The sequence below is a fragment of the Berkeleyomyces rouxiae genome (genome assembly GCF_048999995.1).
Source record: "Berkeleyomyces rouxiae strain 22BRR77 chromosome Unknown BrBRR77_ptg000004l, whole genome shotgun sequence".
Lineage (NCBI taxonomy): Eukaryota > Fungi > Ascomycota > Sordariomycetes > Microascales > Ceratocystidaceae > Berkeleyomyces > Berkeleyomyces rouxiae.
Window position 1 is genome coordinate 768,111 of NW_027396494.1, and position 24,257 is coordinate 792,367.

Below are 24,257 nucleotides of genomic sequence, written 5' to 3' on the forward strand. Positions count from 1 at the left end.
CGTCTTCTCCGCTGCTCGTGTTCTGCAAGACTTTCTCGCAGAGCGTTGCCTGCATCCTCTGCGGCCTCCCGCGTCCCCGGTCTGCTCTCTGACGGCCTGCACGCATTTGTATGTACATATTTATGTAGCGAGGGGCACTGGTCTTTTGCTGGGCCCCTCATCAAGCCACAAGTGTTGGCCGCCAACATCATCTCCGGCTCTGAACTGCACCACGCTCCTCTGCCCAACTGCATCGAGTGTTCCTTGGCTTCAGAACGTGTAGCCGAGCTTGTTGGCTGACCATCTTAAACCCGTCAATGACGATGACGGTGGGTCCTGGTGCATATGCAGGCCTAGCCGGGGAACGGGGAGCATTGGATACTAACTATATCAGCAGCTCTAGCCCGTACGAGACACAAGTAAGAAGAGTAGGCTGTACGAGACACGCCCTGCACGTCTGCACGTCTGCACGTCTGCACGTCTGCACGTCTGGGAGAGCTCCTGTCAACAGCCCAACTTCCCTTCTCGTTCCCCTTCCCCTCCCCCTCTTCCGTGACCGGATGCTGTGGAAGACGCTACCCCAAAAGACTCCCCGCCACAGCGGCCTGTTTGTATGCGTCTCATGATATCCAGCAATCGCCGGGAATCTGGGTGCCTATCTGCAGAAATCAAGAACCACCCGCAAAATGGATAACAGACCCAGGGCCCCGGACATAGGCTCGTAGGCCCATGGGGCCCGCGTTAGCGTAGCCTGTGCTATGCGAATCCACACTGCGCTGCCAACTAAAGCTAACACAGAATCATACGCAACGACTGACCGACCGACTCCGCAGGCGTGAGCCCACCCCTCATCTGATAAACGTCGATCCCACCAAGGCATATTCCCGCTGGGCCCTGCAAAGAATAAACTGCGACTTGAAACGCCTCGCTATATTTGTACAACACGCCGGGGTGCTTTAATGTTGACGCCTTGAGTGGTCGAAGCACTAAACGAGATTCGACATCGAGAAACGGAAGCTGACAAAGGGTGCAGAACACAAGGGATGTACTGATCCGCCCAATCGTGGTGCCAAGGTACATGCTTGTCCATGTGGCAGGTTGCTCATCCATGCCATGCCATCCATTCGCCTTCCGCCTGGTGGCAGTGCTGAGTCCTGCTTCAGTTCCCAAGTCACAAGCCCCCTCCACCAGACCGGCCCAGCACTAGTAAGCTTGTTGATGAGTCTCTGTGATGAGTGGTGACGCGACGCAGGAAGAAGCACTAGAAGACAGCCAAGAGGGGCAGAATATCCGGCCGGCTCTCTATGGAATGGGCTTCTCTGCATAGCGTTGCAGGTCTCTCTCTTCTCTCTCTTGGGGCACTCCCCTTCTCCAGTTAGCAAGCCTTCGTAGCTGTTGTTGTTTGTAATGATAATATGTAGCTGTGATAATACTTTCTTGGCCTTCTCCCTCTTACATCTCGTAGGCCGTCCGTGCGTGTGTCTTTGACCGATTAAACATGTAGTTAAAACAAAAAAAAAACAAGAAAAGAAAACGGCCTGCGGCAAAGCTTATTTGCAAAACATGGAAGGGAAGGTGTGGATTTTGCTCCTGTCCTAAAAAAGGCAGCTGCTTTTCCTTTTGGGCGTTTGCAGCTGCAGTTCCGGGGTCCTTCCATCTGTGGCTGATCTTCTCTTTCTTTCTTTATATTCATTCCACAGATTTCGCTTCTTCTGCATTTTTGTCCTCCTCGTATTACTCTCTGTTCTTTTCTTCCCATTTCTCCTCTTTTTCTTTCATCCACCGATCAACGCCCATCAATCAGCCTTTGCGCCTGGAACCTAAAGCCCCGACCCAGCTTGCTGTCGCCAATATTAACTTTGGGCTCTGATCAACTCGCTACATACGTCACTTGGTCACTTGATAAGCCCCGCGTTTCCTGCCTCACCACCTCTTCTACGCTTCTGCCGCTATGGAGTCTTCAGTACGGCGGCGGGACACCACAAAGGGCCCCCCGCTCCGCATTCTTTCACTGGGTATGCCATGCCGTCTTTCTGATATCGCTGCTTTTGCCGCGCTTGTGGTCTCTGTACTAACCAACTCGTATTCGTTTTGTAGATGGCGGTGGCGTAAGAGGCTACTCCATGCTCATCATCATCCAAGATCTCATGCATCGCACCTTTGTCGAAACACATGGCCGCGCTCCCCGGCGACATGAAATCCCTAAGCCTGCCGACCACTTTGACCTGATCGTCGGCACTGGAACTGGCGGTTTGATCGCCCTGATGCTTGGCCGTTTGCGCCTCGATCTCGAAACATGCAAGGAACTGTACGCCAATCTGACCCGCATGGTCTTCGAAACCGACAAGACCATTGCCGGAATTCCATTTCGCTCAACCATTTTCAAAGCCTCCAAACTCGAGGAAGCCATTCGTGGCGCCGTCAAGACTCACACTGTCAAAATGTCGGAAGGAAATGACGGCTCCGAACCCGCTCCGCCATTGACCCCCTCCGACTCCCTTCGCCCTAGTCGCCATTCCAGCAACGCAAGTGTTATCAGCTTCAGCGCCCGCAGTCAGAATATCCAGCCTCAGATGCCGTACCGCGGCGCTACCTGGTCGCGATATGGAAATGCATCGGCGCGACTGTATGATTCTCGTGAAAACAGAACAAAAACGTAGGCCCCGTCCAATTAATGTTGTTGATTTTGGCTCCTGTATGCTAACTCTCTGCCATATAGTGCCGTGACCGCTGTTTACAAAGGCGCCTCTAGGGGAAATTCAGCAGCCATGCTGAGATCTTACGACTCTAGGCGCGAACCAGCACCAGAGTTCGACTGCAAAATCTGGGAGGCTGGCCGCGCTACGTGTGCTATTGGAATGGCCTTCAAGCCCATCCAGATTGGCCAGTCTCACTTCCACGATGACGGGAACGGTATATTCAACCCGTCTATCGAGGCTTTAGATGAGGCCGTTGTTAACGAGTGGCCTGGCCGAGACGTTGGAATTTTCATCAGCGTCGGAACTGGTAAACGGCCCAGAGGCAGCAACTCCAACCAGCACCAATGGTATGATGGATTTCTGGGCGATTTTGCAGAAGTGCGCCGCAAGATGATTGCCAAGATTGAAAACTGTGAAAAGATACACGAACGCATGGTCCGTGAACATCTCCCCCACCGCCGCGTCAACATTGAAAACTACTATCGTTTCAATGTCGAGGTTGGTGTTGGTGAGTTTGGCATGAATGAATGGAATCGCCTAGCCGACATCAGCACTAGCACTCGCCGCTATCTTTCAAATGAGACTGAGCGTAAGATGCTCATCAACGCGGCCTCCAAGCTTGCTGGAATCGCCAGAGCAGTGAAACGCCATCGACAAAATCTCGAAGCTCCTCCATCTTTCTCCAGACCAACGAGCACATTTGGCAATGACCTACTCACTCCCCCTCCCACCGCTGCAACCCAGATTGACGACACTCCACCGAATGTAATGGAACTTCCCGCTGATGTTCCCAATTCATGGGGCATATCAGACTCTAGCCCTGCTATGAGCAGAAAGTCATTCGAGTCCGGTGCTGACAGCAATGTGAACTTTCGGCTGGGTTCGCGGCGCAGCTCTGTTGATCCTACTCGCCCCTCGACATACTCTCCCAGCTCCTCACATAGCTTAGCCATACCCCAGTCGCCCATCTCATCTTCGCGGCTATCCATGTGCCACATGGATGATCCAGAATCTTTAGTTCCGCTGCCCCTGGCGCCACAAAACTACCGCACGAACAATGGCTCTGACATCATCGCCATCACCGGCCCTGATGAAGAGTCGACCAAACGCCCTGGCAGCCACCAGAGCCATGCACACAGCCATAGTCATAGCTACTCCATGACTTCTGAATATGAAAGCGAAGGCCCTATCCCTCTATCCACAATTAGCAGTGCCCCTCCCCCAAGACCGCCCAAAACACCATTCCTCGACTATCAGCAGATTCCCAGCGTACGACCACAGTCCACTTTCCTAGGCTCGCGGCCCCACTACACCCCGCTGCCCTACCCCGATGATGACGATGTTGCGCCGCCCATGGTTCATATGGACCGCAAGCCCCAATACCAGCGGTAAAATGGAGGTGAAGGATAACCACCGGTGGTACTCTTACCACTCTACCAGTAACTAACTTACATTCTTATCCCATGACTGTTCCTCTTTTTAGAAACTCTTGCTTTTCTCTCTTTTTTTTGTTTTGCAGTGTTGTCATGCTCGACTTCTTAGTCTTGGTCACGGAACACACAACGGGGCTTTGTGATGGAAAGGATACCCAAATTACGGCTTGGAATTTTGACTTTTGTTTTTGTTTTTTTGCGTTCACTGGTAACGACTGGATCTTTTGTGCGAGATATTAAACACATGAATAAAAAGAAATAAATCCCCCCTGTCATAGGCCTATACACCGGTGCACAACGCCCAGACTTTGTGCGCTCGCTCGCATCAGCCCTTTTGTCTCGTTTACCTTGAAGAGTCTGCTTTGGACCCTGCGTGTATTGTTATATTCTTATTCAGCTCACATGGGATGCCGCTTGCGATAGGTGCTCAGAAAAAGAAAGTAGTCGATATCTACAGCCTTATTCTCGTCCCTTTCTCGCTTGGCTCTTTTCTATTCCTCCCTGCCAACAACACAGACTGGCTGTAATCTATAGACCAACACCCGCCGTCAAAAATGGCCTCCCATTTGCCCTCGTCGTCCGCCCCTGACGAAACCACCTTTCTTCTCCCAAACCCCGCATCAAGGCTGGCCAAGCAGCCTTCGCCCTCTCTCCGGACGGCCCAGCCCTCCACCCAATCCCTCTGGCTCCCTGAAGCCGCCGTGCAAACCCGTGCGGCCCTCCCCATTATCCTGGCCTACACGCTGCAAAACTCGCTGCAGACAGTCTCCGTGCTGATCGCCGGCCGCCTGTCCGCCGAGGCCCTCGCAACAGCCGCCTTCTCCTACATGTTTGCCATGTCGACGGCCTGGCTGGTGGCGCTGGGCGGCACGACGGCGCTCGACACGCTGGCGGCCAGTGGATTCACAGCGGCGGCGGCCGGCGCGGCCGACGGCGCGGGGCTCGGCGTGTTGCTGCAGCGCGGGCTGTTGGTGCTCAGCGGCTTCTATGCGCTGGTGGCCACGCTGTGGTGGCATAGCGAAGCGGTTTTCCGCTGGCTGGGTCAGGAGGAGTTTATTTGCGTGCAGAGCGCGAAGTTTTTGCGGTGCTTGATTCCAGGTGGCCTGGGGTATATCTGGTTTGAGGCCATGAAGAAGTACTTGCAGGCACAGGGTGAGTCATGGTTTGTCGTTTGTGAGTTGTGTGCCGGCTAACCGCCTCGTATAGCCATCTACCACCCCGGCACATATGTGTTGCTCTTCACGTCCCCTTTCAACGCCCTGCTGAGCTATCTCTTCATCCACCGCCTCGGCCTTGGTCTATACGGCGCGCCGATTGCCATCGGGATATCCTACTGGCTCTCGTTTTTCCTACTCGTCGCCTACGCCGTCTTTGTCCGCGGCTCCGAATGCTGGGGCGGGCTCGACCTGCGCCGCGCCAGTCGGCATACCGGGCCCTTTGCGCGGCTTGCGCTGATGGGCATCATGCACGTGGGCACCGAGTGGTGGGCGTTTGAAATCGTCGCTCTGGCCGCTGGCCGGCTCGGCACAGTCCCGCTGGCCGCGCAGTCCATCATCATGACTGCCGACCAGGTCATCAACACGGTGCCGTTTGGGTTGGGGGTCGCGGTGTCAGCGCGCGTAGGGAATCTGCTAGGGGCGCGCGATCACGTCGGTGCCGCCAGGGCCGCACACACGGGGGCTGTGCTGTCGGTGCTTGTTGGTGCCGCCATTTTGACGGTTTTGATGGTAGTCAAAAACGTGTTTGGCCGGCCGTTCAGTGACAATGAGCGCGTGGTTCGCTTGGTGGCGGACGTGCTGCCGTATGTGGCACTATTCCAAGTTGCCGATGGGCTGAACGGCTCGTGCGGGGGCGCGCTCAGGGGCATGGCCGGCAGTCGGTGGGCGCGGCCATCAATCTGATAAGCTACTACGGTGGGGCCCTTCCGGGGGGTATCTTCCTGGCCTTCCACGGATGGGGTCTTGCGGGGCTGTGGGTTGGTCAGTGTGTGGCACTGTATCTAGTTGGTGGCTTACAGTGGGTTATTGTTGGTTCGAGTAAGTGGGATCGTGAGGTAGAACGTGCCATGCAAAGATTAGAAGATGGAGGTATTAGCAGCAGACCTCAGGAAGCCGCGATATAAAACAGCTAGTCTATTTCAGAAGTATCGTACTCAATATGTTGAGAGTCTCTGCAACAACGCCCCTCTGATGGATTAATTCAACGCAAGCATGTCTACAACTTGCTCTTTTTCTTCTCTAAATTCGGCCCCATATATAAAGCATCAATTGCCTTTCGTATATCACCAGTTAAGCCCTCTTTAAGCGGCTTTCTCGTCTCCTTGTCGACCCAGACCTGCACGAACTCGCCAACGGCCCGGACCTCTTCCAACCCGCGCTCAAACAAGCCCATTTCCCAGACGACACTCGACCGGCCAATCTTGTTGGCGCGCAGGCCGACCTCTGCCACGGCTGGGAAGGCAATCTGGGCGAAATAGTCGCTATGTGAGTGTACCACAACAGCGATCTGCGGAGACGTGCTGAGCTGCAAGTTGCACTTCTCTGTCAAATACGTCGAGAGCACCGAGTCGTAGCTAGAGCAATGTTAGACAACTGCTTCGCTTCCTCTGCTTGCGCATGAGCCCGCACTCACAGGAAAACGTATACTGCGTTGTTCATGTGTTGGAACACATCATTATCATTCCTGCAAAACACAGATGGAGTTAGACAATACATTGGATTTCCTAACTGTGTAACCGCTTACCATCGTGTTCTGTAATCACGTATAAACGGATAATCCACGCGCTTACGACTTTTCAGCTCCGACTTGTTAGCAGACATCAGGGTCGATTTGACTCGATAGTTGCACTGGCAGAAAGTTGTTTCACCCCAAGAATTATCCCTGAACGCGTTTTTGCGTTCGTATAACTCCGTGAATGTAAATAGCCGCATTGGTAGGATCCCTGAAGGTCTTGTGTAACCTAATTGAATATCATTAACCCCAGTATAACCCTTGGCACTCATCTAGTCATCGTTGAAATTTTTATGGAGGGGTCAAACCTCAACAGTTGTGTCCAAGAACCAGTGACCGATATTTCCAGATTTGTTCCAGACTCCTATTCTCCAAATCTTTCCTCTACATTTCCATCAGTCTACTACGCGTTTCAGTCACAGTCCTGGCGTCACTTTATCCTTTCATAAACTGTCTCTTTCGCACTGTTTTTGCGAAAACCACACAGTTAAAAGCGGCACGATCGATGATGGCCTCATCAATAGTTTTACCTGATACTCTAGTGGAACCTAGTGTAGCAGGTGATAGTCCTAGAGCTGAAGCCATCCAGGGAGCCAAGTTCCAGTCTGAGCCCATTTCCTTGGACCCATCACCAAGTGGCGCCTCTGTCTCCTCAGCTACTACTGCTCCAGACACCACTCAAAAAGACGCCTCTCCAACGGTGCCAATTGCTTCTAACGGCTCTACAAACGTTGAAGCCAAGCCCATTGATACTGGCAATGAGCGCGTCATTGTGAAGGCTCCCCGGGGCAAACAAAAGGGCCACAAACACATGCAGAACGAAAAGGCCAAGAACCCCAATATCACAAGCACCAACGACATCTGGCCACGGCCGTATTTCTTTGAAGACGGCCTGCGCCGCGTCAAGCCTTACTTCTTCACCTACAACACATACTGCAAGCAGCGGTGGCGCAAGCGGGAGCTCCTGGACATCTTCATCTCCGAGTTCCGCGACCGCCCACCGGCATACTACAAGAGTGCTATTGAGAAGGGCCTCGTGCAAGTAAACGGAAACCCGGTGCCCACGACATACCTTGTCCAGAATGGAGACTTGATCTCGCACACAATCCATCGCCATGAGCCGCCCGTGACCGCGGAGCGCATCAAGGTAGTCCACGAGGACGAAAGCATGCTTGTGGTTGTCAAGCCGGCCGGCGTGCCCGTGCACCCTGCCGGGCGCTACCTGTACAACTCGGTTGTGGAGATCCTCAAGTCAGACCGCAACGACCCAGACTTCTTTCCGCGCCCGTGCCACCGCCTGGACCGGCTGACAAGTGGCATCATGTTCTTCGCCAAGACGCAAAAGGCCGCCGAGGCTCTGGGCGTGCAGATCTCGGCCCGCACCGTGCGCAAAGAGTACATTGCCCGCGTCATTGGCAAATTCCCCGACGGCGAGGTTGTCTGCGACCAGCCCATTCTGCAGATCTCGCCAAAACTCGGCCTCAACCGCGTGCGTGCCACCGGCAAGGTCGCGCGAACCGTTTTCAAACGCCTGGCCTACTACGGCCCTGACGAGAGCAAGGTTGAAAACACCACGGCCAAGGCACCCGTGGCTGGCGATGCAGGCGTAGACCCCGACGTGCAGAACCTACCGTGGATGCGCAAGCAGGGCTATTCGATTGTACGCTGCCTCCCCGTAACAGGGCGCACGCACCAGATTCGCGTACACCTGCAGTTTCAGGGCCACCCGATTGAAAACGACCCCATCTACGCCAACCAAAAGGTCTGGGGACTGGACCTCGGCTCTGGCGACGCCGACGGCAGCAGGCAGACGGACGACGACATCATGGAGCGCCTGCAACGCATGGGCCGCGAGGACGCGGCCGATGCCGTGGCGTACCACGACGAGATGATGGATAACTACGAAAAACGCCGTGCGGAAAAACTGTCCGGCGAGGTGTGCGACCAGTGTGGCACGGAGCTGTTTACGGACCCCGGCAACCAGGAGCTGTCGGTTTGGCTGCATAGCTTGAGATATGAGGACGCTGGTGGCGCTTGGGGTTACACTACGCCGCTGCCGGACTGGGCTCTGCCACCCTCCGGCGCCACTGGACCAACTGAGGTTGGGAGTCTTCAGGTTTTGCTGGATGCCATGAAAGGCATGGAGCCCATTGAATCATAGCGAGCCGGGGACTATCAAGACATGGTCTATAAGTCATGATATCTTATTGGGCCGGGTAATTATCGGTAGATTATGCATAAAAGCTCAATCTGGGTTTTCATATCACGAAAAAGATCACGATGAGAAAGAATGATGAGAAAGAAAGCGGTATTGGGAAATTCACAAATATCTACAGCCAACTAAACTGTTTGCTGCATTTAACTGTTTGACTTTTGAAGTGCCAGTGTGTCTGAAGCCATGAGTTTCCAAAAACTCAAAATGGTGATTCAGTAAGCACATGGCTGCTCCCAATATCAACCACGCACTGTAGGCAGGATCACTCCCACTGTCAAGAACGGGTTCTCCCTGAATCAATCCTATATGTGCATGGCGGATATGAATGAAACAATGCTGCCGGCCATACTCGCGCCGAAACTACCGATAACAACATCATGCAGACATGGGAGCCACATATAATACCCAATCTAATATGCGATGAGATCCACTTGCTTACCAGCCTCCAGATGCATATGCGATGTTAGATTGCCCCCACGGCTCTCTTTGTTCCACTGGTGCATCTGCACATTGTGGTCAACTATAAGCTTACAGGCTTGACAACTTTCAAATATTCCCTCCTTGGAACAGTTCCTACTGTCTTGCATGCGAGCCTGAGACTGTGATTCAGTCGGTGCCCTGCATAGCCGTGAAAACTTTTCTTCCCAGTCTCGTTTCCGACATCATGGCCGACATCGACGTCGACAGCGTGCTAGAAAAGCTGACTCTGGCCGACAAGGCAGACCTCCTTGCGGGTAAGCCCGATTCCAATTCGCACGGCAGCGTCAAGTAAGAAAAAACTAATGCATGGCTAGGCATTGATATCTGGCACACAAAGGGCTTCCCCAAGCATGGCGTTCCGTCGCTGCGCTTCTCGGACGGGCCAAATGGCATCCGAGGCACCAAGTTCTTCAACAGTGTGCCTGCGGCGTGTTTCCCCTGCGGGACTGGTCTCGGATCTACCTTCAACACGGAGCTTCTGGAGAGGGCGGGCCGCAAAATGGGCGAGGAGGCTAAGCTCAAGGGCGCCCACGTCGTGCTGGGGCCTACCATCAACATGCAGCGGTCCCCTCTCGGCGGCCGTGGGTTCGAGTCCTTTTCAGAAGACCCGGTTCTTTCTGGTCTCGGAGCTGCTGCGCTGGTGAAGGGAATCCAGTCGACGGGTGTCCAAGCTACCGCGAAGCACTTTGTTTGCAACGACCAAGAGCACAAGCGCAACGCTGCCAACAGCATCGTCTCGCAGCGAGCGCTGCGCGAGATATACGCAATGCCATTCCAGATGCTCGTGCGTGACGCGGAGCCAGGAGCCTTCATGACCGGCTACAACGGCGTCAACGGCACGTTCTGCAGCGAGAATCCAGACCTCCTAGACACCCTGTTGCGCAAGGAATGGGGCTATACTGGGCTTGTCATGAGCGACTGGTACGGGACGTATTCAACTACCGATGCGGCCCTAGCCGGCCTCGACATTGAGATGCCCGGGCCGCCGCGGTTCCGCGGCGAAACGCTCAAGTTCAACGTGGCTACCAACAAGGTCCCCGAGTTTGTCCTGGACGATCGCGCGCGCACCGTTCTGGAGCTCGTCAAGCGCTGTGCAGCCTCGGGGATACCCGAGAACGCGCCCGAGCGCGAGGGCAATACGCCCGAGACGGCTGCACTCCTGCGTGAGATTGGCATTGAAGGCACGGTACTGCTCAAAAATGAAGACGGAATCCTGCCGCTGTGTAAAGACAGGAAGACACTGGTCGTCGGGCCGAATGCGAGGCTGGCCATGTATCACGGCGGCGGTTCGGCTGCATTGTCCTCCTACTACGCTGTCACGCCGTACGAGGGCATTGCATCCAAGCTCGCTCAGAAGCCAGGTTTTGTGCTGGGGGGGTACTCACATTTACTGCTCCCGCTACTATCATATACCACGGTAGCTAATGGCAAAGCCGGCATGTCTATGAAGGTCTACAACGAGCCTCCTACTTCCAGCACACGCGAACTGGTGGACCTGATTTATCTTAAAAAGTCCGACATGCTGCTTGTGGACTACAACAATGCAAACTTGAGCGAAACCTGGTTCGCCGATATTGAAGGCACCCTGGTTGCTGAAGAGGACTGCATGTTTGAGCTGTCGCTGATTGTCTGCGGCACGGCCAAGTTGTTTATCAATGGAGACCTGGTCATCGACAACGCCACGAAACAGGTGCCCAGCGATTACTACTTTGGCTATGGAACGGCCGAAGAGAAGGGATACTACAAGTTTAAAACGGGCGAGACATATAACATCAAGGTCGAGTTTGGATCGACGCCCACTTCTCCCCTGTCGGGTGAAAGGGTGCTGCTCCACGGAGGCGCCCTGAGAATCGGTGGCTGCAAAGTCATCGACGGCGACCAGGAAATCATCCACGCTGCCGACGCCGCTAAAGCCGCAGACCAGGTCGTCATCTGCCTCGGCCTAAACGCAGACTGGGAGACCGAAGGCAGCGATCGGGAGACCATGAAACTTCCAGGGCGTCTCGACGATCTCGTATCGGCCATAGCCGCAGCCAACGCCAACACTGTTGTCGTCAATCAGTCAGGCATGCCGGTTGAGATGCCGTGGCTATCTTCAGTCAAGGCAGTCCTCCAGGCCTGGTATGGCGGAAACGAGACGGGCAACATCATTGCCGACGTGCTCTTTGGCGACGCAAACCCGTCGGGCAAGCTGCCCGTGTCGTGGCCCGTGCGCGCGCAGGACAACCCGGCCTTTCTCAACATCCGCGCCGAAGCTGGCCGCACGCTATACGGCGAGGACGTGTACATTGGCTACCGCTACTACGAGTTTGCCGAGCGCGCCGTGCTGTTCCCCTTTGGCCATGGGCTAAGCTACACGTCGTTTCGGCTGTCGGATCTGGCGGTTGCCGAGGCAGACGGCGTGGTCATAGTGGCGGTCACGGTGACTAACACGGGCCGCAGGGAGGGATCGGAGATTGTCCAGGCATATGTCAAGCCGCCGCGCACAAAGATCAACCGGCCGCTCAAGGAGCTCAAGAGCTTCGCCAAGGTCCATCTATTGGCGGGGGAGAGCAAGCGGGTGGAAATGACGGTTCAGACAAAGTATGCCGTCAGCTACTGGTGCGAGGAGCGCAGGAAGTTTGCAGCTGAACGGGGCGTGTATGAGGTTGTAGTCGACACATCGAGTGAAGCCACAGCGACGCTCCTGAAGGGGTCATTCAAGGTAGACAAGACATCTTGGTGGACAGGGCTGTAAAGGCACATCGGGGTTCCTCTGGGATGGTTGGAGGCGGGGAGGCGTGATTTTCACCAGAGGGCTTACTCCTTGGCCTCCACGGGGAAAAAGTATCGCGCAAGAGGCCAATATCTGGTGCATACTTCCGGCACTCTGGAGCTATGTGTGCCGTTGGGTTTTGCTTCACGTTCACAACCCTAACCCTACAGCAGATGGTGATGATATTTTAGGGAGCTCTAACGCACGAGCCCCAGAAGCCTAATCTGGGCACACTCACTTTCAAATACAGAGCAGGGCCACTGGGCCAACAGGTGACAGGGAGCGCCGACGGGTTGTTTTTAGCACACAAGTACAGCGAGATTACAGTGGGCCACAGGCGAAGAATCTAGCGCCGGGGCCCAAGCTTTTGGGTGGGCCTGCCGGGGGGCCTGAAAATAGCAGCATCGGGGCAAAAAATAAACAATAAAAGCCAAGCAATGACAGCCGACGAGAGGCCCAGCGATAACAGGGCGGATTATATGGGAAGACAGCTGAGAGCTTGACGATGTGCCGTGCCAAGAGGCTGTCAGGGCAGGACAGACCGAAACAGGCCTTTGGACAGAGACCGAGGCGATCTCAGAGTTATTTCGTATGTCCCCAGGTTAGTCTCCCGTGAGGGTTGCTGGTGCTCCCTTGACTGAGATGAGCTGAGGTGAGCCCCAGCCCAGGGAAAGTCGCGCAAGAAGAGTTGCAGTGTAGCAAGTTGTAGACTCGCACTTTGAGCCTATGGCCTCCATCGCTTCTAGGCGAGATTTGTTTGTGCCTGACAAAAGGCGCCATTGCGTCAAGAATAGCAGCACTGGCAAAAAGGATCATTAAGCCAAATAGACCCTTGCCAGTGGGCTAAAGGAAGCGGCACGTCATCATGGTTACACTGCAAGCAAGCCGGGCCATCACGTTGTCTCTGATAGACCTCCGCCAAAAGAAACGCCACGAGACATGTTGTGCATGGTCAGTCGGCGGATGTTTAAATAGAGAGGCTTGGTCGTGTCTCTGGGGTCCAATATTTCCAGCCTCTCTCAGCATCATCAGCATCTTCAGCATCTCTTCTCTTCTCTTCTATTTCTTCTTCTTTGCATCTCTTCTCCTTCTTAATCTTCTTATTCCCTTTTACCGTCTTTAATACCACTTCTCTTCTAATCACTCCTCCACCTCTACTTTTAATCTTTCAAAATGCGCTTCTCTACCTCCATCCTCGCTGTCGCCGCCGTCTCTGGCCTGACCTCGGCCAAGACCATCGTGGTCAAGCTTAACGACAACAACACCTTTGATCCTCGTGAGATCACTGCCGACTCTGGCGATGTCCTCGAGTTCCAGTTCGGCCCTGCCAACCACAGTGTAGCCATGGGCGACTTCGATGCTCCCGGCGGTCCCTGTGTGCCCATCAACCACGGCGGCTTTTGGTCCGGCTATGTCCCCGTCGGCAGCGGCCTGGCCGACAAGGCCTTCCGCGTTACACTCAACAACACCGACCCTCTGGTGTTCTATTCCACTCAGGTACGTGACTCTGCGACTCTCCAACTCTCTCCCGTCTGACCCCACAATACTGACCTCCTCTGCAGGGTAGAGAGTGCAACTTTGGCATGGTTGGTGTTGTCAACGGCCGCGATAGCAAGACCTACTCCAACTACGCCGCTGCCGCTGCCAAGATCACCGACAGCATCGACCCCCACAACGGTCCCTTTGGCGGTGTCTTTGCCGACCGTGACCGCGACAGCAACAGCAACAGCAACAGCAACAACAACGGCGGCGCCAAGAACACTGGCACCAAGACTCACCCTAACTCTGGCACCGGCTCTCTCCGGGCCACCGGTGCTGCGGCTGTGGTCGCTGGTGCCATGGTGGCCGCTCTTCTGTCTTAGACTTGATGGGGTTCTCTTGGGCACTGATAACGGCATTAGCGTTGGGTTTTGTTTTTAGGTTTCTTATGCATTTAGCGATGGGGCATTCATGCTTTGGCTGTTGGGCTTTTGAAAAAGAAAAAGGGGCTTCTCTTGTAATTAATAGTTGGGCCATACATATAGAAGTAGCATCGGAAAATGTCAAATGATGATTTCCACAACTTAGTCTTCAACTAAAACACGTGACCGAGTGCTAGCCGCCAAACCCTGAGCTCTGGTTAACCCCAACTCCACTTTCAACCTCCATCTCACACCAATCAACCTTCCTCCTTTGCGCTGCAACACCTCCCGCCATGACACCGCCGACCATCCTCTCGCTCAAGCAATCGTTCATTGCCGCACAAACGCGCCTGCTTGCCAGTGACCCGACGCCCAGCACCGAGTGGCTCGATGCGCAAGCCGCCGCGCCCGATGCCCTGCCCGCGCGTGCCGTCGACGATGCTCTCTTCCGCCTATCGCACGTGCTCACCCAGCACTCGCGCCGTGTGCACGCGCCCCAGGCCTCACGCCACGTCGCGGAGCAGCTTGATCGCTTGTACTGGCAGGCGACGGAGCGTGGCGCGAGCGCCGCCGATGGTGACGGCGTACTGGGCGATGGGATTGGACGTTATGCAGACATAAGTAAGTCCACCCGGGCACTTGGTGCTGCTCTGGAGCTTTGTTCTCTTGGGTGCTTGGGGTCTCTGTTCTCTACTAAATCTCATGTTATGCCATACATACACCCTATTCACAAACACGTTAACATGTACTAACACCCCACACCCAGGCTCACCCACTGTCATTACCAACCTCCCCCCAACGTGGCCACAGGACGCCCAATCCCATGCCCACCCGGCCGAGTCTCAGCGCTATGCCGCGCTCACCGAGTCTCTGACGCAGCTGGACCATGAGCGCGCCGCCGTGCTTGCGCGCGTGCAGCGCCTACGGCGCATCCGCGCGTCGCTTGTTCCGTTACAGCCGATAACGAAGCGCGTGCGCGAGAACAGCAGCGGGAAGCAGCAGGATGCGGAGGAGGAGGAGGACGAGGTTCTACGCAACGCTGTCCAGGAAAATCTAGTTGCGCGCAACGGCGCAATGGAGAAGGAGATGGAGCGCATGCGTGTGCTGCTGGCACGTGTGGGAGGGCGCGTGGCTCGGTTGGAGGAGGGCAAGCCGGATGATGCCGTCCAGGATGTTGAAGAGGCGGAAAGAAGGAAGGTTGACGCTTTGCTAGACACACTTTGAGGCTAGTTAGTTGATTCTTTATTTACCTGTCTACCCGCGAGGTAACACGATTTGAGACATAAGCGGGCGAAAACAAAAGTGAGAATTTTGAATTTGAAAGTCCTTATTTACCTGTCTACTCGCAAACAAAAGTTTGATTGTCTTTATTTTACCTGTCTACTCGCGAGGTATTCTCTCGCAAACAAAAGTGAGAATGGCGCGTTCAAGAAGAGCTTGTTGACAGGCAATCCGGGTCTACAGAAACAAAACAAGAGCGAAGTAAAGAGACCCAAAAAAACATACAACACCGGGGATTCCCACGTGGTCACCCACCGTAGTACTAATCCGGCGCTTTGTAGGTTAACTAAGGGAGAGCGGACGGGATCCCGTGCTTTCTACAAGCTATGGTCGTATGTGTTAGACACCACTGTAAGAACAGATGGTGAAGGGAACAGCCAAAGTGAGTAAACCTTGTGTGGAGGCCAACAATGGTCAAGTCAAGTCAAGGCAGACATTGACTGACTGACCATTGGTAAGAGAACACGGGCCAAAAGTTAAAAGTATGAATGCCATGGAAGGCTGTAGCCGAACTGGAGAACTGAGCTAGTATTAGCAGAGTTCTTCTGGCAAGATCAGGGCACGTGAATCCGAATGAGTACCACAGTTTCTTTGGCTGTAACAGCCCGTTGGGTTGGGAGAAGTGGGAGGCAGCAGATTGTAGTGGGTAAACTAAGAGAAAATGGTGTTTTAGGCTACGTTCAATACAGAGTGCACGGGAAATCCAACATCTCAAAGCCAGTGTCAAAAGCCCATTGTTCATCGCCCATCTATTTTCGAGTTAGTCTCGCGATATATTCTATTAGAATTTTCGAATCACGAACCGGCGGCTACGGTGGTAGACAAAGGCAAGACTGTCTCTTAGTGATCCGAGCTGCAAGGCCCCCAGTCCGTCTTTCATCACTCTTGAGGATTAGTCTTTAGTCAAAGAATATAGATCTTGGCAAAAAACACAACGAGGAGCAACGATCCACTTCTTTATTCGCCCTCCACAGAGGAGAGGGCAGGGTTCAATGGTGTAGGTCTTGACTTGAGAATATAGAAGAATTGCAAGAGGTGCAATTCGTGAAAGCCTAAGCACAGTCCATGATGCTGGCATGGCTACTTCAATTGTAAACTCAGACGCAACTACCACCCACAACAAGGTCTGCCTACATTTTCCTAAATTCACGTGAAACATCCGTCGATGATGCTATTGACAATATCTACCGGGCTAAAACAGCCTGTAACTCCCACGATTTACGAAACAGACCGAGCCTGAATCATACTCATGGTGCAAGAATCTAGGGTGGGGGGAATTGATTGATTTTCTCTTTATTTACCTGTCTACTCACGAGGTATTCTCGGCATACGACAGGGAACTACAAGTAGTATCAGAAGTTACATACAGAAACAGAAACCAAAATCCAAACCATGCATACAGAAACCCCACACACAAAGTGTAATGACCAAAGTGATGTCCACCCGCCCAGCACAGAGGCTGTCCTTCACTTATGTGGCCCCAAACCTGGCCCAGAGTCCTGGCCTCACCGCCGATGTAGTGATAAAAAGTTTTGTGCAAAAAAAGAAGGGGTGGTTGGCGGCGTGTTCATGCCAGAGGGTTGGCAGCGCGGTTGCGCGAAAAAAGATTGGGCCCCAGAGGCTAAGCTGCCCCGGGCAGGGTCGGACCAGGCGGTGGAGGGTCGGGCGGAGGGCGAACTGGGGAGTCCCCTTCATGCCGGTCCGTTCCCGTTACCACACAGCGGTGTGCCAGAAGCACCGGAGGACTCTTGGCTGCTTTAGATGCCAGCCAGATGGCTCCACTCTTGGTGGCTATGAGCTTTTGGAAGAAGCCCTTAGACATCCGTTGAGGGTTGCGGGGGCAGGTCCAGATGTGCTCCGGGGTGGTCTCAGCGTCGCAGAGGGGGCAGGTTAGCACTGCGTTCAAGTGATTGAAGCGGCGTATATGGCGGCGGTATTTACCGGTGAGGTCTCATTAGACTTGACTTTATTTAACGTGACTAAGCTACATGAAAAGCATTACACGGTCCGCCGTGAGGCGGACACAGGCCCTATCGGGCCTGCCAAACATGAGAAGACCTTGGTCATCGGGGCCCTTCGACCCCCGCGCGAGCGTAGGACAACCAGTAAATGGAATTCTGCATGCGACAAGGAAATAAGTAACAAAAAAAAAAAAAAACAATTTCCCCAGATAAACCCTAACCCCCACAAAAAGTTGACCATCCCCACCAACATTCGTTCGACCGAGAAACGTGACGAAACACAAAGTCAACCATCACAACCAGCGTAGCATAGAAAAACCCGAGTCATTGAGCAAGTGAAAAACCATACCAAGTGAGCCCCCAGAGGCTAAGAGCGTATCCTTCCGCTTTTCGAAGTGGCCGCCGCACCGAACCATGGCTGAGGCCCGATGCAGTCCCCGAGTGCCACAGCAGGACAAAGGAAAGACAAAAGAAACAGAAAAGATGAAGGTGGACTGTCTGAACCTTCAAAGGGACAGTCCCGAGTTGCAAAGATGGATCCACGAGCTGTTGTGTGTGACGGCGATGAAGGGCCGGCGATCGCGAGGAGGAGGGTGTCGTGAAAAGGGGGCGAGTCGACGGCGAGGAAATCCCTCAAAGTTGGGAAAAAGCGGACTCGGGCTTCACAGCTCGTTGTCGTGTTGAAAAAAACAAGAATGGCAGCAGCATCGGGATCGTGCTGCTATCCTCATGAGACCCTCAGCATAGTCTCAAGGGGGGGGGAGGCCGACCTCAAAGGTACCCCCCCGAGGGTTGTAGGAGGGAAGGTGCAGACCCCATGTTTTTTCATTTCATTTCATTTCATTTCATTTCATTTCATTTCATTTCATCTATTTTACATCATTCGGAGTGTTCGTCAAACACTCATAAGATGACCAGGCAGGTCCTGGCAACCTGGCAGCGGCATAACCGGCTGCCGGGATCCTCCGATTCGGACTGCCTTGGTGACCGTAGTCTCCCAGCTCCGAAGAAACTGTAGACGCCGACTCGGGATTTCCCTGTGGTGATAAGCACCTCCTGGCTCGGGATACATCAGGGGGGATACATGAAGACAGTGATAATGAAAATGAAAAAGAACAGGGAAAAAAGAATAAAAATAAAAAGAAAAAGGAATCGGAAAACAAACAAGAAAAAGAAGCAAGTAATACACAAACGAAAGCACACCACGCCAAACGCCATCGCAGCTGGTCATTCCTCTCTCACCCTCTTCAACTTCTTGAGGAGCTGCTTGCATCCTTTGACTGTAGGGAGAAGCTTTTTAACGAGTCTCTCCGTCAGCCGTAGCCTCTGTGGGATCGAGTCACACGTCTACGGGTGCCACGGGGTCTTCTCCTGTCCATATCTCGGACAATCGTGAGCGGCCCCGGTGTGCTCGAACCTCTGGTGGTACGTGGCAAAGTCGCCGTGTCCAGAAATTGCTGCCATCAATGTGCCAATATCGAGTCGGTCGTGTTCTCTGTAGTCCTTGAACTTCCAAGGTTCGACGGGCTCTGGCTTGTCTATATGGGAAGGCCCGTTCTGCGCCCCCCACCACGTCTTGAACTCTGTGGCGGCCTGCTCTCGGCACCACCGTTTTGCCCTGGAGAGCGACATCTCGCGTCCGCCGACTTCAGTCCCAGCAACCCCTCTGGCTAACCGGTCGGCTCTTTCATTGCCGGGGATGTTCTTGTGGCCCGGTACCCATCTGACTCTTGCCTTTGGCGCAAAGAGCCCGCCTGTCTCGGCTTCCAGCTTGCCAGGAGTCGTCTTGTCTCGTTGATGGCTGTTTGGGATGTCCCCAGGTCGCCCTCTTCTGCATTCAGACGGTTCACAATGCCCTTGTTGCCAAGACACAGGTAGAGGTCGCCGGTCGTCTCTTGCGGTAGCTCGTGGGCCGTTTGCACGGCGTGTAGGGCTGCGATTGCCTCAGCGTCAGCCACTTCTTGCCAGGTGCCCAATGGTTTGCTACCTTCGGCGCAGGTCGTGTTGTCTACCACAAGAGTCTACCCGGCCCCTGCGCTGCCGTCTTTGATCTTCGCCCCGTCTGAGTAGGCCCACGCTGTATCTAGCCACGCCATGCGCAGGTCCTCTAGATGTCGGGCTACCTCCTTGTCTTTGTCGCCCTTTGCTTCGATGGGGTCGTCTGGTCCCTCCTTTGCAGGTCTCACCCCGCCAGGGCTAGGTATCGTCTTGGGCAGGAGCCTATTTCTGGTACTAGAAATAGTCCCCTGTCGTATGTCGAGAATCCCTCACGTGTAGACAGGATAATAAAGACTTTCAAATCAAATCCCGTTCGCTCTCACTTGGTTAAGCTACAAAGCGCTAGACTAGTACTACGGTGAGTTACCACGTGGGAATCCCCAGTGTTGCGTGTTTTTATATCGTCAGTCTGCTTACTGTGGAGGTTAGTTTTTGCTCTAGCCCAACTTGATGTTTTCTTTATAAAACTTTTCTCGACTCAAATCTTCCACATACGACCATAGCCTGCGGAAAATACGGGGTCCCGTCTGCTCCCCCTTAGTCAAACCACAGAGCGCCGAACCAGTAGTATGGTGGGTGATCACATGCGAATCCTCGGTGTTGTATGTTTTTGCTTTTTTGTCCACTGGATTCTACGGTTACACAAAAATTCTCGCGAACCCGTTGTAGCTGGTCTGGGGTTCCATTTTTTCGGTGAGGGTTTTGCGGACTTTTTTGGCATTCCACATCGGCCGTTAAGCCGAGATTCCGGGGTGGCTGTCTTATGCCGAGAATACCTCGCGAGTAGACAGGTTAATAAAGAATCAACCAATCATTTGAACAAGGTTAGCCTAGAAGCCTGCGGAGGCACTGAAAATGACAGTTGTACTTAGAGTAACTAGAGAAAAGGATTCGAATGAAATGCTCTTTGAATAATGAGTGAGTCTTACATCAAATAGTTAACTTCACTAGATGGCGCTGCAACAACTTGCGTCTAATTGACCTCGAAAACCCCTCAACGTCGACAAGCTCGAGAGGTGTCAAGCGCACAAGACTGGCCACGCCAGAGCAGTATGTTGCGCAATGGGAATGAGACGTTTACTTTGCCGCAGTATCCCAACCAGAAGCCGCTTTCGACCTGTCACAGGCAGCAGAAGTGACAATCCCGATCAACAGGAACATGCAGGCACTCAGCCTCTGAATAGGATGGAAAAAGGATAATTCGGGGCACCACTTGTAGTTCATCCCGCTTGGCTTGGACACTGCTACATTGGCAACATTCACCAACTTATCCTTTACAAACCAAGGGAACATTCGAACAGACTCTGTGCACGTCGGTCTCGCTGGTACAATACACAGATTCAAAGTCGCTGTATGAGTGTCTAAGCCTGTAACTACCCGTGGGAAGCGTCTCATGACCGACATTATGTGCTTACAACAAGAATATGAACAAAGGGAAATCACGGAGACAAAGTAGATCGACACGGTGTCTAGTCCAGCGGATGCCATGACTCGGTATTTTTGATGGATGTGCGTAATGTAGGAAAGTTATTGCATGCTCTAGAAACTATCCGCTTAAGTCCATGCTCCTATATTTGTGCGACGTGACGGTGGATTCCTAGATCACGTGCACTGGCTATATTCTTGTACCCTAACGATGTCAGAAGGGTCAGTTCTCCAACATTTGACCGTGGTTTTTGGCAAACTATCGCTGTCGGGATCACTACAAAGAGGCCAAGTTACCCAGTTAGCGTACATCACAGTGGCTTGACTTGACTTGACTGTATTTATCGTCTACCAAAATCACTAAGATCACATGACGCTACATCACAGTGGCCATGAGAGCCCAGTGTACATAATGGAAGATAGAAGCCCTACTAAGTAAGCAAGTCCAAGTGAACGTTCGTCTTTTTGGCACAGTAGTAGTTTACACGCTTTGTCATTTTTCGGCGGCTGTTTTATATATGTTGCGTGGCGTATATGTGTGGCGCTGTGGCGCAAGGAGGAAAGTGTGTCGGGACCCACTTACCAAGGAACATCAAAACCCCTGTCGCGCTGAGTAACATATTATTGTGGGTCCTCGGCGGCGTGATGCCGTCGAGGTAGGGGATATTAAACAGAAGAGAGAAGGAGGAAGACAGAAAGGAAAAGATAGAACCTAATAGATTAACTAACTATTGATAACTTTACCAGTTCTACAATATATGACCTGAAATACGAGACGCAGTTCTTGTGTAGGCCTCTAGAATCAAGAACATCGCTTTGGCGCTTGGAAAACTTCAAAAACAACCGGTAACTAACTAGCTATACAATACTCATGTCCACTCCTGATACATGCCTACTAATCTTCATCGGTGACAAATGATTATCTTAGAACACATGCATAGCTAAATATGGACGAGAGGAATAGTAGCCTCAAACAAGGGAATATTCTGGTTGGTCGTGATTTTCATTTTGTTCATTCTCAGGTCAGTGATCTTGCATGTTCACGAAGTTATGCGGCCACAACGACGATGATGGACGGCATTTTTCTAGCACCGATGATCGCGCTTATAAATGCATGTCGGTTCTTGAGTTTGCCGCCGGGGGAATACAAGTGCCATCTCGACAGGCCTGGCGCACGAATTTGTTACACCCCTGTCTTTTCTTTTGTGTCAGAGCTCAGAATTAGGCGCGGGCAGGGCCTTCCTTAGCCGTACTGCTCGTCCCTAGTAACCTTGGCATGTCTGGAGGTCTGGATAACCTCGCGGCTTCGCGGCTTTGTAACCTCCGCGTTTAAGAAACAGCCTTATGAAAGGTTCTTTTTGACGGTTGTCTTGTCATCCTCAGTACGGTCGTACTCCTGGGCATCAATGGCCCTGGTATAGGCTAATTGGAAATTTACATTTTGACGTATCTTGCCGACAAATACAAAGATAGTTTATCAACTCCAACCGATTACGGCGAGCTTTTGGCTTGATGGGGTTGTCATAATTATCATCCGTATTTTGTTTTGAATTGACTCAGTTGGGCGTCTACACAAATGAACACGATCAAACAACGCCTTCTACACACGATTATGGCCTGTGGAAAATACAGAGTTCCGTCTACTTCCCCTTAGTGTGAACAGGTTGATGAGAGCTTCAATTCTACGCCCTCCATTAGTCAAACCACAGAGCGCTGAACCGGCGATATAGCCGGCGGTCACGTGCATATCCTCGGAGTTGTATATTTGTTCGGCCTTTTTGTTTGTCCGTGGTGTGAGGTTACACACATACAAATGAGAGTCGGATTAATAGGTGAGTTACACAAAAGACTTTAACCGCGACAATATTTCTCCCGAGATTTGAAGAAGCGAGTTCCCAAGCCTGCAGGATGTACATGGACCAAAACACCCCCCCATGAATACACATGCAATATAGCCATTAACGGTAGGGTCTACTGTCCGAGAAAAGAGGGGATGTGCGAATTATCAATGAGTGACCGGTCAATTTTCGGCATCAAATGAAAAACAATCCTTTTTCATGTAGTCTTGGCTTTGGAAGTGTATGGGCAGTGATCGTGGTTAGTCTAGTTACAACCGCTTTGACTGTAGAAATTCAGGGAAGGGCTTCCAGTATGCTCAAGACGGGATGTGGGAGGATGCCAAGAAAATAAGGTTGATCACACATGTAAATATCGGGCTGTGTAAAAAATCGGAGTGACGCGCCAACCGCGACTACCGAAGCAGCCAAACCAGAGATGGGGCGTCTGTGGAATATTCACCTACGCCAGTACGTAAAACAAACACGGGCCTCTTTTTCGAAAGACCTTGCTTATGCGCTCCATGTTGTAGAACACTTTAATGTGGTCTAGATAGATAGAGATAGATACCTTCAAGTATTTGTTTACCTATGTAGTGCTGAGGAAGAAAGGAAGATTGGCAAATCAAAAGCACACACACACACACACATTGTGTCAACGGCTCATGGGGCCGTGATTTGAAGAACCGATTTCTTCAGAGCGAACCTCAATAAATGTAGAAACGTCTGATAGTCAATAACTGGTAGTGTTCTCATCACATGAAATCCTGCGTAGCCTTTCAGGGGACTTGGCGCAAAAAAGGCATGTTCAAATACACCTAATAATGGTGTTTACCGTTAAATAAACACAAGCTCAGCTAATATTGATGGCTGCTTGCTTGTGGGCCATATGCATACTCAACTCTTGTTCTCGGGTCCCATTTACGGGCTTGTCGCTTCCATCCATCTTGATCTTTACTTGTTGCTGTGATCAGTGCTGTTATCTGGCAATGCCAGATAGCATATGATGCGCTACGCCATAGATCATTTCTATGTTGTGGCTAGCTGCACCCACATGCTCGCACATATACACAACGGCGAGCACCGAACCGAAACCCAAATGGTACGGCGGGGGTGGATTGAGACCTTGGGGTGAGATGGAAATAGAGTTCTCTCGGAATAAGCTAGTTGCCAACCAGATCTGATCGGAATAAGAACGTACAAGGCACTTGATGGTCGGACGATGTCGTGTTAGTCGTACTTCCTCACTGCCAAGACTTCCATGAATCTTGGGAGAGAATCCGAAGATGGCGAAATACTGACCCCGAACCCAAGCTGTTGACGTCTTTTGAAAGTAGGGATAATTGCATATATAGCTGGTAACATCTTCCTCATCAACAACACATCTGACTCTTTTATTCACCACTCGCTTCAGCATCTACATCTGCATCTCTCATTCATTCTCTACTGCACTTATCTCATTGTTCCACTTTCGCATATTTCCCCTTCTACGCTAGTTGCATCTATTACAATCAACATACAAAGTACCTCACACTCACTTACATCTTGCTATTTCAACCATCAAA

General features: G+C 52.5%; 7 protein-coding genes across 7 annotated transcripts; 6 read left to right on the forward strand and 1 right to left on the reverse strand.

Annotated features, from left to right (window-relative positions):
* Positions 1–1,930: 1,930 nt before the first annotated feature.
* BROUX77_004431 (uncharacterized protein) lies at positions 1,931–4,070 on the forward strand (the record flags this gene model as incomplete). The annotated part of the gene is made up of 3 exons (XM_073749193.1): positions 1,931–1,994; positions 2,077–2,635; positions 2,699–4,070. The coding sequence occupies 3 exons, from the start codon at positions 1,931–1,933 to the stop codon at positions 4,068–4,070; spliced, it is 1,995 nt and encodes a 664-aa protein (XP_073604888.1).
* A 595-nt stretch (positions 4,071–4,665) lies between these two features.
* BROUX77_004432 (uncharacterized protein) lies at positions 4,666–6,233 on the forward strand (the record flags this gene model as incomplete). The annotated part of the gene is made up of 3 exons (XM_073749194.1): positions 4,666–5,263; positions 5,318–5,912; positions 6,017–6,233. 3 exons carry the CDS (start codon positions 4,666–4,668, stop codon positions 6,231–6,233), a joined length of 1,410 nt encoding a protein of 469 aa, XP_073604889.1.
* Positions 6,234–6,325: 92 nt separating this feature from the next.
* BROUX77_004433 (uncharacterized protein) lies at positions 6,326–6,930 on the reverse strand (the record flags this gene model as incomplete). Its single annotated transcript, XM_073749195.1, has 3 exons — positions 6,326–6,683; positions 6,743–6,793; positions 6,854–6,930. The coding sequence occupies 3 exons, from the start codon at positions 6,928–6,930 to the stop codon at positions 6,326–6,328; spliced, it is 486 nt and encodes a 161-aa protein (XP_073604890.1).
* Positions 6,931–7,346: 416 nt separating this feature from the next.
* BROUX77_004434 (uncharacterized protein) lies at positions 7,347–9,002 on the forward strand (the record flags this gene model as incomplete). Its single annotated transcript, XM_073749196.1, has 1 exon — positions 7,347–9,002. The coding sequence occupies one exon, from the start codon at positions 7,347–7,349 to the stop codon at positions 9,000–9,002; it is 1,656 nt and encodes a 551-aa protein (XP_073604891.1).
* A 718-nt stretch (positions 9,003–9,720) lies between these two features.
* On the forward strand, positions 9,721–12,273 carry BROUX77_004435 (uncharacterized protein; the record flags this gene model as incomplete). Its single annotated transcript, XM_073749197.1, has 2 exons — positions 9,721–9,790; positions 9,851–12,273. The coding sequence occupies 2 exons, from the start codon at positions 9,721–9,723 to the stop codon at positions 12,271–12,273; spliced, it is 2,493 nt and encodes an 830-aa protein (XP_073604892.1).
* Positions 12,274–13,464: 1,191 nt separating this feature from the next.
* On the forward strand, positions 13,465–14,153 carry BROUX77_004436 (uncharacterized protein; the record flags this gene model as incomplete). Its single annotated transcript, XM_073749198.1, has 2 exons — positions 13,465–13,788; positions 13,854–14,153. The coding sequence occupies 2 exons, from the start codon at positions 13,465–13,467 to the stop codon at positions 14,151–14,153; spliced, it is 624 nt and encodes a 207-aa protein (XP_073604893.1).
* Positions 14,154–14,485: 332 nt separating this feature from the next.
* Positions 14,486–15,416, forward strand: BROUX77_004437 (uncharacterized protein; the record flags this gene model as incomplete). Its single annotated transcript, XM_073749199.1, has 2 exons — positions 14,486–14,813; positions 14,959–15,416. The coding sequence occupies 2 exons, from the start codon at positions 14,486–14,488 to the stop codon at positions 15,414–15,416; spliced, it is 786 nt and encodes a 261-aa protein (XP_073604894.1).
* Between the last annotated feature and the right edge of the window lie 8,841 nt (positions 15,417–24,257).